The 14055-nt window shown below is 43.7% G+C and overlaps 1 protein-coding gene across 3 annotated transcripts in view; it reads left to right on the top strand.

Moving 5' to 3' along the window:
- STX6 (syntaxin 6) overlaps positions 1-14055 on the top strand; it is a 45156-nt gene that overhangs the window by 22750 nt on the left and 8351 nt on the right. For 2 of the 3 annotated variants that reach the window (XM_060035031.1, XM_060035024.1), the window contains exons 4-7: positions 3897-3959; positions 7123-7248; positions 8480-8586; positions 12524-12618. In XM_060035031.1, coding sequence (XP_059891014.1) covers positions 3897-3959; positions 7123-7248; positions 8480-8586; positions 12524-12618 — 391 coding nt within the window. The remainder of the gene's footprint in view (positions 1-3896; positions 3960-7122; positions 7249-8479; positions 8587-12523; positions 12619-14055) is intronic. The other variant, XM_060035040.1, reaches the window with a different exon arrangement.

The raw sequence follows: 14055 nt of genomic DNA, 5'->3' as shown, positions 1-14055 counted from the left end.
TTCTATTATGATCTGTTTGATCATTGACCCTATTGGTAGATATTAGGTGGTTGTTAATTTTTGGCAATTGTAAATCATACTTCAGGAACCATCTTTGTGAGCATACCCTGAATATTTAAGTACTAAAAAGTTCAATGAAAATGCACATTGGTTAATATTTTCAAAGTATCTTGCAAAGAGACCTTATCAATGATATTTCTAAAAGCAGAGTGCAGATTCCGTGTTCCTTAATACCTATATCAACACTAAGTAGTGTTCATCTTTTTCATCTTTCCCAATCTAACTGGGAAAAATATCTCTTAACTTGCACTTCTTTGATTATTAATGGGTTAGTGCATCTTTTCATGTTTGATCATTTGTGTTTTTCTGTGAATTGTCTGTTCACCGAACTCTTTCTAAGTGTAATGTCTAGTGCACGATATTACATTGTGTATAGGTTTACCGTAAGTTACTATTCCCTTGTTTGGATATGATGCTTATTTCTACTTTTCTTTCATATTGTAAATAACACTGCAGTTTACATCTTTGCATATCTGTTTCAGTTTATATTTTCTATCATTTCCTTAAAATAAGTCCTATTAGAATTACTGGGTCAAGGCAGTGGATATTTGTTACAAATATCAAAGCTCTTAATGCAAAATGCCAAATTTATTTTCAAAGGGTTGGTCTAGTTTACCTTCCAGCCATTGTTCAAGAGCAGTAGTTTTCTTTTAAACATTTTTATTAAGCTATAATAGTACAGAAAAGTGCATGCACCCCAAATATACAGTTTAAAGAGTTTATAAACTGATCCCAACCATGGAAGCAGACCCAGAAGCATTCCAGAGCATTCCCAGCACCCCCCAGAAGCCCCCTTGTGTGCTTTTACAGTCATTACTGCCCCCCTCACTGTCCTACCTTCTAACAGCAAAAGCACATTCTACAGACAGTGTTCAAAGTTCAACTGGAACTTCAAAGTCACTTTTTCCATACATGTGGGCTGATATTTTTATTATGCAAGTAATGTTCATTATTTTTTAAAAGGCTACTGTAAAATGTATTAAATGCATTTAAAAAAAGCATATATTATCCCACCAGTGAACAATTCAGATATTTGCTTTGTGTAGTTATTAATATATATTAAATAAATGGGATTGTACTATTCATATTGTTTGAATATCAGAATATCATCTTAAACTCCAATTTAATTGATAATTAGAAAAGGAATCCTGCAGTCCAGGAGATAACAGCATAATGGTCTCCTTTGAAGGCTTCTAGAATTTGTGGGGATCGAAGCTTCTCGAACAGTTTCTCACCTGGGAGACTTGTTAAACTGTTCTTAGAGTCTGACTTAGTAGGGCTGGGTGGGGTCCAGGGACCTGCATTTTTAACAGCACCTCAGGTGACTGACTCAGGTAGATCTCAAACATTTAAGAAACATGGCTTATATCACTAAGTTTCCCTTGTTTTAAGTGTACCAATACCTCCATTTTTATGGTGAATACTTTTTTTACTAAGTAAATTTTTCTCAGTTTCTGTGGGTGGCTTTATATATATATATATATATATATATATATATATATATATATATATATATATATTTTTTTTTTTTTCTTTTGAGGTTTGTGAACAGATAAAATTTAGAATTTATGGGTCAGCCAGACCCCAGGTAGAGCACCCTCAGAAATCCAGTGGGTGAACGACACCCTACTTGCCCAGTGTCATTTCCAAGGGCTCACATACCCTCTTGTTGAAGGCCTCCAACGTCAGGGCACTTGTTCCTAGAGGCACCTTTCCCATCGTGGGCAGTACTTTAATGTGTGGCAGTAAGATGATCTCTTTACTTCTGCTTTGCTTAATTGCCAACATTTTTCCCACAGAATAACCAAAGTGATCTTTTAAAACATGAACCAGAATACTCCATGGCCCTGCTCAAAATATTTTAGGGGCTTTCCATTGCCTTAGAGCAGGGGCCTGCAGTCTCTGGCCTATGAGATCTAAGAATGGTTTTACCTTTTTTAAAGGGTGGTTAAAAAAAAAAATCTGACAAAGGCTGAATATTTAATATCTACTCCTTTACAGAAGAAGTTTGCCAACCACTGCCTCGGAATAAAATCTAAGCAGCCTGAAGGCCCTGCGTGTTTTGGCCAGACGTGTCTTACATCCTCCCTCCGACACCCAGCACACAGTGGCTCCTTCAGACAATCGGGCCTTCCTTCTCAAAAGCTAAAGCATTGAGCCTTTCCTGCCTCCAGGCTTTTGTGCTTGCTGTTTCCTCTGCCTGGAATTCTCTGCCCTTGCTCTTTCTGTGGTGGGCTCATTCTCGGCCCTCAGGTCTCGATCAAGTGTCACCCCCATCTTTCTAAAGTGGCGTTCACCCACTGGATTTCAGCCCCGTTGACTCCCTTCCTTCCCCAAATGCACGTCATCCTGTTGAAGTGTGTGTGTGACTGCTGTTTGCCTCTTGTCCACCATGATGTGAACTCCGTCAGGCAAGGACACTGTCTGTATCGTCACTGCTGTGCTCTGGCACACGCTGGGCATCAGTCGGTATTTGCTGAGCGAGGGATCAGGCAGTTTGAAGGTTGCAGCAAGGTGGTTGTCATTCAGACTTCTCATAGTAGGAATCCGGAAAGCTGTGGCACTGTCTCATCTACCATTCACTTGTCGTGGGTCTTGGAAGAAGTTTTTTAAAGCCTAATACTTCAACATTTGCACCTCTAAAATAGCCTGCTTGCCAACAGGAAATTATAAAGTATTTTGGCATCCTTTTTTTTTTTCAAGAAAAATTGTATTATAATAATCATGTACTCAGCTGAAATTATTTTAAAGTATATTGGGTTGTAGTTAAATATGATGCAAATGGCTCATATTTAATAAAGTGTTTTATTTTTAAAATTTTTGGCTGCATTGGGTCTTTGTTGCTGCACGCGGGCTTTCTCTAGTCGCAGTGAGCGGGGACTACTCTTCGTTGTGGTGCGCGGGCTTCTCATTGTGGTGGCTTCTCTTGTTGTGGAGCATGGGCTCTAGGCACACAGCTTCAGTAGTTGCGGCACACAGCTTCAGTAGTTGTGGCACATGGGCTCAGCAGTTGTGGCTCACGGGTTCTAGAGCGCAGGCTCAGTAGTTGTGGCACTCGGGCTTAGTTGCTCCGTGGCATGTGGGATCTTCCTGGACCAGGGCTCGAACCTGTGTCCCCTGTATTGGCAGGTGGATTCTTAACCACTGCACCACCAGGGAATCCCCAAGTGTTTTTAGATTAAGTAATTCATTTTTCTTTGCATACAAAATTATTTTTGATACCACTCTGGAAAATACTGGTGTTAGAAATAGTCTATACTTCACATGAACGCAACTCAAATAAAATACGTTACCTGTTTATCACTATTTGAAAATATTCTCTGGCATGTAATGGTAAATATACTTTATCATAAAGTGCATGGTTTTTTTTACATGTATTATACTTAAAGATGCTAGCCCTTGAACACAGCTTTTGTTTGTATACCTCAGGGTTGCCATTTACTGGCTATGTGACCTTGAGAAAGTATCTTAGTCTTTCTAGATCTTAGTGTCCTCAATTGTAACATGAAGGTAATACCAGCTTCACAGGGGCATTGTGGAAAGTCAGTGATCATATGTGTACATGTTTAACAGTGTTTCCGGCCTATGGTAGGTACCCAGGAAGTACTTTCTCTTTCCTCATATTTAAATTTAGTATCCAGGTTACTTCTTTTTAAGGGCATGTCCTTCTCTTTATTTCCTTTATTTTTGAGACTGAAAATAGAAGTCAAAGAATGCTGTATTTTTGTTTAAAAATTAGTAATAAATTATGCATATTTTGCTAGTGTGCAAAATATTAACCATGATTTTGTTTAAGGATGTTCATTTGTTTTCTGGTGTTCTATTTATCTCATTAGGACATGAAGGATCAGATGTCAACTTCATCTGTGCAGGCATTAGCTGAAAGGAAAAATAGACAGGTGGGTAAATGTCAGAATATACAGTATCAATCAAAGAAAATACAGAGATATTTGGAATTTAAAAATTCTGACTTCGTGTATCATGTATTCAGGCAGAAGACCTTGTGCGCTGAGCCCGTAGTGATGCTGGCAGGCAGCCTCGCCTCCGCTCCCCTCCCTCACACCCTCTGGTTTCCTCCTCTGGGCTCCGGTTGCACCCTCTGCGTACCTTAGAGCCTTTGCTCCAGGCCATTTATTCTGCACCTGTTGCGCGTATTCCGTGTACCAGGCGCTCTGTTAAGAGCTGTAATTGCTTACTTTCTCTGCTGGACCTCAAGCTCCTTTGTGAGTTAGGAGGGATGGTGTCATGGTCTTTTTTCTTTTTTTTAATTCTTTTTATTTCTAGCTGCTATTACATTGCCTGTGCATAGAACTCACTAGACATTTAATGATTGAAATTTTATGTAAAGCATTTGAGGAAACTTAAATGTGTGTTAATTTAATGTGTGTTAAATCTTTCACCATTTTAAGTATCTTTTGTTTTTTTGATGTGAGGTCCAGTTTTTATAAGTTATTACAAATAAATTATGAAACCTAATTTCAGAAACCAAAGCCCAGATATTGACACATCAAAAATAAAAGCTACAAGAGACCCAGTCCTTGAATTTATTAGACTGTTAACTCAAGAAATCAGCTCGGCATTTTTTTTTTTTCAGTACACGGGCCTCTTACTGCTGTGGCCTCTCCCGTTGCAGAGCACAGGCTCCAGATGCGCAGGCTCAGCGGCCATGGCTCATGGGCCTAGCCGCTCCGTGGCATGTGGGATCTTCCCGGACCGGGGCACGAACCCGTGTCCCCTGCATCGGCAGGCGGACTCTCAACCACTGCGCCACCAGGGAAGCGCAGCTCGGCATTTTTAACTAACTAGGAATCAGTAGTTTATGATGTAAATGCTCACTTTATACCTGTAGGTGTTTCTTGACCCACTTAATTTTGAAAACAAGTATTATAAAAGCTTGAAAAGGGGAGAGGACTCTCTAAATACCACCTAACTTAATCCTGTTTCCTTTCCCTGCATCTCATTTTCCAAGTCATTGTTTTTTTCTTCCCATTTACCCTCCTTGCTCTTCTCAGTGCAGCTAGGAAAGCCATTAGCTAGCCATCCCGTCTGGCACTAACTCTTAAGAGAAGCTAGTGAACGGCCGCAGGCTGGCCAAGTTTTGGAGTCCCCTTTTCGTTTCTGCTTCAGCTTACAGAAGTTGAGTGACAGTTACCTGAAGTATCAGTAGTTTCGACAGTGAATAGTAACACCTATCCTCTATTACTTCTATTTGTATTTTTATTCTCTAGATAGTATATTTAAACTAACATAAATAAGTAAAATGTGTGTTTATACGTAGCCTTTCCAAGTATGGCTGGGAATTTTGTTTTGGGCGGTGAGTAAAATGTCTCCGAGTCACACGGTTTCAAGGAAAAGCGGGGCCAGGGTTCTCTAAGCACTCACACAGACACAGTCCACCTCGATTCTTCATCTAGCACCAGGTGCTCCTTGCTTAGCCAGGACCTCCTGCTCTGGCACCTACGCACAGGCTGGTCCTTGGTGCTCTGGGCCCTCTATCTTCTTTCCCACTAACCAGACTCCTGGAGGTCAGACTGAGGAAATCTAAACTGCCTCACAATAAAGCACAGATGACTCTTAGCAGCATGACGTATGTCCACCCAAGAGTGGACCATAGGTAAGCTAGAAAAAATAGCCCTGACTGTGACCCCGGGAGCTCCAGTTCTCTGCCCATAGCCTAACGATGCACTGTAGCCTTTCTCTGACCTTGAAAAAATTATCACTAGGCCCCAGTATCCTCCATAGAGTCCTTAGAGCCTTCGCATCAGAACGAGCAGGACCTTTGAAATCTTGACAGCCCTGCAACCAGTTTGGAGCAGAGCCATCCCCAAAAAGCCTTGGGTCTGCCTTATACCAGAGACAGTTACCATCCAGACTCTTGACTGAGACCCTGGGCTGCTGGAAGCTCTCAGGCCTCCGGATTTTCTTCTCATAACTGCCTCAGAACCATCCTGAGCTTCCTTGAACTTAGCCTCAGGTGTGGCCATTTGACTGAATTCACATCTGAAAGTCAGGTGAGGCTAATGTCAACATTGAGGGGCTATGGGAGGGCTTTTCAGACAGAACTAAGTAGTCAGGTAGGCTTTTAACAGTTCCAGAGCTAAAAAGTACCTGGAGAGAAGATCTGACAGCTCTTCAAGGAAGAAGAATCCTATTCGCCAGCGTCTTCCGATTCTTTGTGCAGGGCTGGTTTGAGCAGTACTTTGGCCAAGTCAGAAAGGCTTGTGGGCATTCCAGGCAGGGCCAGCTCACATTGCTGGCTGGCCTCTTCAAGGAAGGAAGACATTCCCAAACTTATCCTTTTCTGGCTACAAACTTCCTCAAATTCACACTGAGAAACCTGACCCTGGCATCTGGGGGCCCAGGTCGAGAACTGACTTCAGGGCCAACGCTTGCCTGGGTCATCAGGGTCACGCACCCGCTGTGACTGTGCTGCCTGGTGAAGCAACCCCCAGTTCTGTCTGGGAAACGTGCAGCCTTTTAGTTCACCTGAAGGGCATTGGGATTTATCTGTGGGTTACATTGAATACACATTGATGGTTCTTGCGCCTTCTGTGTGTGAGGGGCTGTGACTTAGCTGCTTGTCATTTTAGGGAACGCTTTCCTCCCCCCTCCCAAAAACCAAAACTTCCCTGGGTCATACTTAAATAGAAAGGACTCTAGCTGTCTGGAATCAGTTAGACTAGAACCTACAACAGGTCTCTGGTGAACTTCCAAGGGTGCTAGGAAGAGCTGGCCCACAGAAACCAAGTGCCTTTAGATCCACAAAGCAGTACACAGATGGGTGTTTGTTGATTTCAAGTTGACACTTATTGGCATTTTAATGGGACAGAGCCCATTTGTGAGTCCCGTTGGGAGAGCTTGGAAATAGAGAGTACCCTTCCCGGCATTCCTTAAATTGTACCCCACAGGCACTACCCTACACCACTACATAAAAGGCTGACCCCAGGGAGGCCAGCTTATGAGCACTGGGAGAAATCTTTGTATCATGGTGATGGGGTATTTGTTCAGAGATAGTAATGGTTTGTTTCTTCTGCCCTGCTGCCCCCTGCCCCCCTCTCGCAGGCCCTGCTAGGAGACAGTGGCGGACAGAACTGGAGCACTGGAACGATGGATAAATATGGGCGCCTTGACCGGGAGCTCCAGTTGGCCAATTCCCATTTCATCGAGGAGCAACAGGCACAGCAGCAGGTACCTGAGAACCACCAGCCAAGCACAGGGAGGTGGGAGGCCAGGTACCTCCCTCCCCGCTCCTCTGCCACCCTGGGGGGCTTGACAGGCAGGATGGACCAGAGCTCGCCCTGCAGCTGCCTGAGTCTACCTGTGTGATGATTGCATATAGAAAGGCTGTTTAAAACGTCCTTCAGAGCATGACAGTTTCCAGAGAACCAATCTTGATTAGATTTCTTAGGACAAGCAGACCAGACACCCGAAACTGACAGAGGAGGCCATTGATTTAAAAACACAGCAGCCTCTTCCCCAGCCTCCACTTCTGTGCTGGGCTTTTTGTTCATTTCAACAAAGGCACTTCGAGAAAAATTCAGTCCTTGTTTTTTCATTGAAATTTTTGGTTCCATTATATATAAAAATGATTGCTTTGGTGGAGGTTAAGGGGTAGAAGGAAAGTGAGGTTGATTACACTTGTATTGTTGCTTTTGATATGTAGTTGTATTAATAAAAGGAAGCTAATAATAAAGTATCTGGGGATTTGAGGATTATCTATCCATCAAAACTACTGGTTCTTGAATACTGTGTTTTATATATTCAATGTAGGTTATGTGTTCTTTTGTTCTTCTTCTATTAGCATGTCTGTTTAACCATTTGTCTACTTACATTGCTATTAACCAAGCACACTTTTTTTTTTTAATAAAAAGGCGACTACAACACAGTTAAAAGTAACTATGGCTCTGAAGTTGTCTGCTTGCTGTCACAGAGCCTCCTCTAGTTGTCCTTGAGGAGGGAGCAAAGGACTCTGTGTGCGTAGTTTTTCCACATCTAGAGATCTGCCAGACTTTCTCTTGTAGTTAAGCTGTGGCCGGCTGTTGCCGATTGAGACCTTGACCCTGGCAGCGGGCTTCCTCTTCCCAAGCGTCCCCATGTGTCTGTGGTCACTGCACAGGTGCTTTCGGCCATTGTCTGTCCCTTGCTGGACTTCAGCCAACCAGGGTAAATCTCTCTGGGTGGTTTCAAGCCCCGCTGACTGCTCACAAGCTGGATCAGCAGGGGAGATCAGTAGCTTTACAACCCAGCCTTTTGAGCAGCGTGTTCTCCGAGGCAACGGTCTGGTCCTTTGATTTCTGGGCTTTGCTTCTGAATGTGAATTGTCCCGAGTTGGCAAGGAAGCTAGCAGCTGCTAGAGTGCTGGGCTTGGAACCAGGTAAGATGGATTTTAATTGCTGATTTCCCATTTCTCTGGCACCAGCTGATCGTGGAACAGCAGGATGAGCAGTTGGAGCTGGTCTCTGGCAGCATCGGGGTGCTGAAGAACATGTCCCAGCGCATCGGAGGGGAGCTGGAGGAGCAGGCAGTGTGAGTACCGAGATGCCCCTCTTGCCGCAGAGAAATGGCGGGAAAAGCCGCCTTAAGGACCCGCAAAGAGCCTGACAGTTACATGGCTAGTAAAACCAAAAGCTATTTTGCTTATAGCTGCATCTTTATTCTGTTTCACAGAATGGCCTCTCCAAAAGAAGCGAATCTGTCAGATACAATTTTCAACAGGGTTTAGGCAAAGTTATGAACATTTTTAAACACCTGCAAAAACAGGAACAAATTCCTCCAAGCAGGTATTTGAAGTATTGTTGTGAATGGGAATGTGAAACTGATACGGCTGTGTAAGCTCTGTGGAGATGTTTGTCCCAAAGAGGATAGGACACGGGCTAACTTAACATCCCATGCCTCTCCCACTACATTCAACTGGACTTTCTGCTCTGTATCTTTAATTTTAATTTTATGGGGAAAAAAGTATCAATTTAATTCCAACTGATAAAAAATTCTTCCCCCACAAAAAGAAAAAGAAGAAAACGCAAGAAAATATAACTGGACTTGTTTTTCCTTAAGAACAATCTCTTTGTGCACTCCTTAAGTATGACACCAAAAACAGCATTCTTAAATGCTACCATATATATGTAATACCTTTACCATTTCACAAATACCTTTTCTGAAAAAAATAATCGTTCCACTAGGATATTTCAGAAACTCTCCTACCTCGATTTTGTGTTCAACATTATGGATTCATTCATTACAAATTCAAATTGGGCATCTTGTTCTACTGGAAGGCCCCTGGGTATCCACAGAGGAGCCCAGAGAATAGACAGTGTCCCTGCCATCAGAGTTTACTGGTCACTGGATGGAACAGATGTTGCATAAATGGTGCAAGTCGTTAAGTGATGACAGAAGTGGAGGGCTAGGCTACCGCGGTAGGGGATGCGTGGTGCCTTGAGGGCCCTAATAGCCTGAACTGCAGACCTGACTCAGTCTAAAGTCCCTGAGAAGAGAAGAGAGGTTTAACTGGGACCAGAAGGATGAGTAGAAGGTAGCCAGGTGGGGTGAGACTGGGTGGGAGAAGCGGGGGAGAGGGGAGGGCCTACCGGAAGGAAGAAAGAGCCCTGTGACGATTTCAGGGTGAAAAAGTGCACAGAACAGAGAGGTTTAGTGTGTCTAGAGCATGGGGATTGAGAGGGAGGTTGCAGAAGTGAAGTCAGGGAGGCAGAGAACAGATCAGGGAAGGCCCTAGAAGCCATGTTAAGGAGTTCGGACTTTTTATTCACAGGGCAGTGGGAAACACAGCCCCACGAAGGTTGTGTTAGTAATGCCGTGGCCAGGTTTATGTTCTGGGGGAAGCCCATCGTTCTGTGGTTTAGATGATGAACCGCGGTGGAAAAGCCTGGAAGCAGGGAGACCAGGTCAGAAGCTGGCGGAATAAGAATCTAGGCATGCAGTTTAATTTGTCTAAAATGCATTCTTACCCTCAAATGTATTGTGGGGATGGGAAAGGACGAATTACTTGAGCAGTTTCCCTGGTTGGGTAGAGGTAGAGCCTGGCAGACTTCTGGTTACAGATGGTGAACTGAACACAACCTCTTATCTCTGCTTTTTCTCTAAAGTCCACTAGAACAGGAACAGAGGGAATTTTTTTTTTTTTGGCGCACACGGGCCTCTCGCTGCTGTGGCCTCTCCCGTTGCGGAGCACAGGCTCCGGACGCGCAGGCTCAGTGGCCATGGCTCACGGGCCCAGCCGCTCCGTGGCGTGTGGGATCCTCCCAGACCGGGGCACAAACCCGTGCAGACTCTCAACCACTGAGCCACCAGGGAAGCCCAGGAATTTTTTTTTAACGGCATAAAATCTATGGGGACATAGAGCTTGGAATAAGAAGCAATGACCTTTACATTTTAGATACTGCAAAATAGATGAATGGTTACTGACTCAACAGACCTGAGAAAGCCCAATCTTCGGCTAGCCAGAGGGGAGAGCCAAGGAGCGGTGTGATTCATGCCCCAAACCCCCGAGCTGGGAGAGGAGCGTTTCCTCACTTATGATAGTGTAAACCCTGAATGTTGACCTTATCAAACTGTGAGCCAGTTATATTGGAAGGAAGGAAGGGGCAAGAGAAGTGGGAAGGATGCTGATGTGGGGTATGGAATGGGAGGAGGGCCAAGCCCTAGCTTTTCATTGTGCGGAGTCAGCAGGGTCGGGATACTGAGGCGCCAGCGTGTAGCTTCAAAAACTGGAGAAAAAGCACCGAGAGAACAGTGCGAGGGGCTGAAAGCAGTGGCCCTTGGGGATGCGAGACAGCTGTGTTTTTTTATGAGGCCTTGTAGGTCTGTTTAGCTCTACAAACCGTGTATGTGTATAACTCTAATAAAAATAGTAAGTAAATTAAAAGGAAAAAACATGGGTCTTGGACTTAGACCTCTGCTGTCCAGTACAATAGCCACCAGCCATCAAGTACTTGAAATGTGGCCAGTCTGAACTGAGAAGGGCCCTGAGCGTAAATGCATACCAGATTCTGAAGACTTAGTATGAATAAAATGTAAAATTACATGTCAGAATGATAATTTTTAGGTATATTGGGCTAAATAGGTCGTTAAAATTAATTCCCCCCCCCCTTTTAATGTGGCTACTAAAAAATATTAAGCGGCATATGTGACTCACATTGTATTTCTTTTGGACAGCGCTGAGTTAGTTGGAGCTGGGCTAGAAACTTGGTTAGTGGGTGGTTAGTGGGTGTACTTGGGCTGGAGGTTGGATGACTTACCCATTTTTGTCTTCAGTAAGAAAAGTAGCTCAGCATTTGGCCCTGCCCGGATAGGTCTGCCAGCTGCAGGGCCCAGATGCTACCAGGATCTAAAATGAGCTACAAATGTTTTAATTTGAAAATTCAGGTAAGGGACAAAGGCTTGTTTATTTAGTTGTCAACATGGAGTTTATTTAATGATTGACTTAATGAGGAGTTGGTTGCCGGAATCCTGCAGGGCTCTCAGGTGCCTCATGTGGGCACAGCCCAAGACCAGTAGTTCTAGCTGCCCTTGATGCTGCCAGGGGAATAAAGCGTGGTTAATAAGCCCGCCGGTGCTAATTGGTGTGTCACGTTCCAGCCTCAGGATAATCACATATTAATCTTAAGTTGAAAAGTCTGGAATGCTTAGTAATTTATGAAATTAAACACCGTTGGTATAAGTATTTTGGTGTCTTCTTTCCCACCTGCACCTCGGACGGCAGCCAGTGTGAGCTTGTCCTCTGTGGGTGTAGATGAGGTGCACACACTGTCGGGAACTCAGCCCTGAGGCCGCCAGCTTTATGCTAAAGCATAGGGTGCCTTAAAGGAGGTGCTTATTTGATCAAAGTGTATTTCTTAACTCACACTGCTGTAAAGTGCTTTGTGTATGACAGGAACCCTGGCAGGGAAGCTGCGCTGATAGGATTGCCCCATTTTACAGATAAGCAAACAGGGTCCCTTGTCCAAGGAAGCAAGTGGCAAAGCCTGGTTGTCTGGCTTCACACCGCGTTCCTTCTGCTACACTGCACTGCTGCTGAGTTTGTATTATTGTATGGTCAGGTCCACACTGGCCTTGTCTGCAATTCTGAAATCTAGAAAGCTCTAAAAAATTCAAAATTAAAAAAAATTTTTCAGCAAACTCATGTTACAGAAAAACCTAACCTGAACTGACTGCAGCTATGACTCCTCATAGTTTTCTTTGCAGAAATAGTAACTTGTGTGTTTGATTATGGGGACTGTCCCACACCCTGCTGGGGTCTTGGCTAATACACAGTGTATGTAACTTACTACTTCTTTAAATTTCCAAAGTTCTGAAATCAAAAACATACCTTGTCCTAAGGATAAAAGACTGGGGGCTTGACCCCAACGTTGCCTGTTGGATGTTTGCTAAAACTGAGGCCCAGATCCATGGCCAGTGTATCTGGAGACTGTGCTGACCAGCTACCTCCTGCGTCTGCTTGTCTTTCTAGTATGTTGGATGATTTCTCTCACGAGTTGGAGAGCACTCAGTCTCGGCTGGACAATGTGATGAAGAAACTTGCAAAAGTATCTCACATGACCAGTGGTATGTATGCGCTTTTAAGCTCGAGAATTCTTACTAAATTCTAGAGACACAGTCTAGGGGGTCTCTCACAGGTGTGCCCATTCAGATCCCTTTCCTCTGGCACATTTTTCTCATGCTTTGGGGTCAGAGAGTAGAAGACCAGCACGCACGGGCTTTGTCTCCTGCTCGTGGCCTTCACCTGGGAAGTGCCTTTGTGGTCCGCACCGTGCAAGGCTGATGGTGTCGGATGACGTTCCTTCTGGTGGAGTAACTTTCTTTACAATTACAAAATCCTTCCTTTTTTTTTTCCTATTTCCTTGCCAAAATAGGGAATTCATTTTAAAACAGTAATTAAGAGCCAGTTACTGTTTCTCCTGGACTGACTTTTCACCGAAAGAAAAACCTCTACCATTTCAGAATAAGATGGCCTTGCAGATCTCATTTAAACTGTTTTTATTTAAATTTGTAGTAAACTATTCCAGCAAATTTGCACCAGGCTGGAGATAAAGAAGCAACATTTTTCAAATTAGTTACTGTGTAGGAAGATGTTTTCCAGTGACTATTCTTTTTGTTACTACAACCCATCTTCCCTATTATATGAGAAATAGTACCTTTTTAAGTCAAAAGAAAATCCAGTATCTTTTTTTCCCTTTATTTGTGGGAGTCTCTGGGTGAAGGGAGGAACTGAGACATTCTTCAAGGTCATTGTGAGGATTAAATGAAATAATAATTAGTGTACAAGCGTTTAAGGGTGTCTCTCATGTATTAGTACATAGTAAATGTTTGTTTGAAAAAAAATAAAGGATAAGACAGGTGGAAGATGGCCCTGGGGGCAAAGGACCTGTTATATTCAGGACAAAGGGAAGCTCCTAGCTTCCCGGTTTCCTTCATTCTCTCCAGGGGCAAAATCTTCATGCTTCTAGCAGGCTCTTCATTGCCTGCGGCAGGCACCAGCTTAGTTCATCTTCCACACACCTAGAGGGAGGTTTGCAAAGTCCTCTCCTGCTTCCCTCTGTTCTCTCCTCTTCCACCCGACCCCTCTTTAAAAAAAAAAAAAGCGTTTTACTGAAGTATTATATAACCAATTTCAACCAGATCTCTCACTAGTTTATGTATTAGTCGCAAAGTCAAGTAGCTACTTCAGCACCAGTTTTGTTTGGAGAAGAGCAGCGGAACAAAGATGCACTGTGTCCTTGTCCCCAGCATTCTGGGTATGAATAATTTAGAAAAGTACTTGCATTGTGATAAGTGTTTCCGTGTGTATAAATAGCACTAGGCCTGCTTATGCCTTCTCCTACTTGCTCCCAGAAGAAAAGTTTGGGGAGCAAAGTAAGAACTTCAGTTATGTTTGTCTAAGAAAGAGAGCCAGGAAACAGAGCCTTTAGCCTGAAAGGCCCTTAGGTTTGGACAGCTTGCCTGTGGGGCTCATTTTAATCTCTGTTTGCTCCCCAGAGAATT

The sequence above is a fragment of the Delphinus delphis genome, chromosome 1 (genome assembly GCF_949987515.2).
Source record: "Delphinus delphis chromosome 1, mDelDel1.2, whole genome shotgun sequence".
In the NCBI taxonomy this organism is placed as follows: Eukaryota; Metazoa; Chordata; class Mammalia; order Artiodactyla; family Delphinidae; genus Delphinus; species Delphinus delphis.
This window is presented reverse-complemented; position numbering and strand designations above follow the sequence as displayed.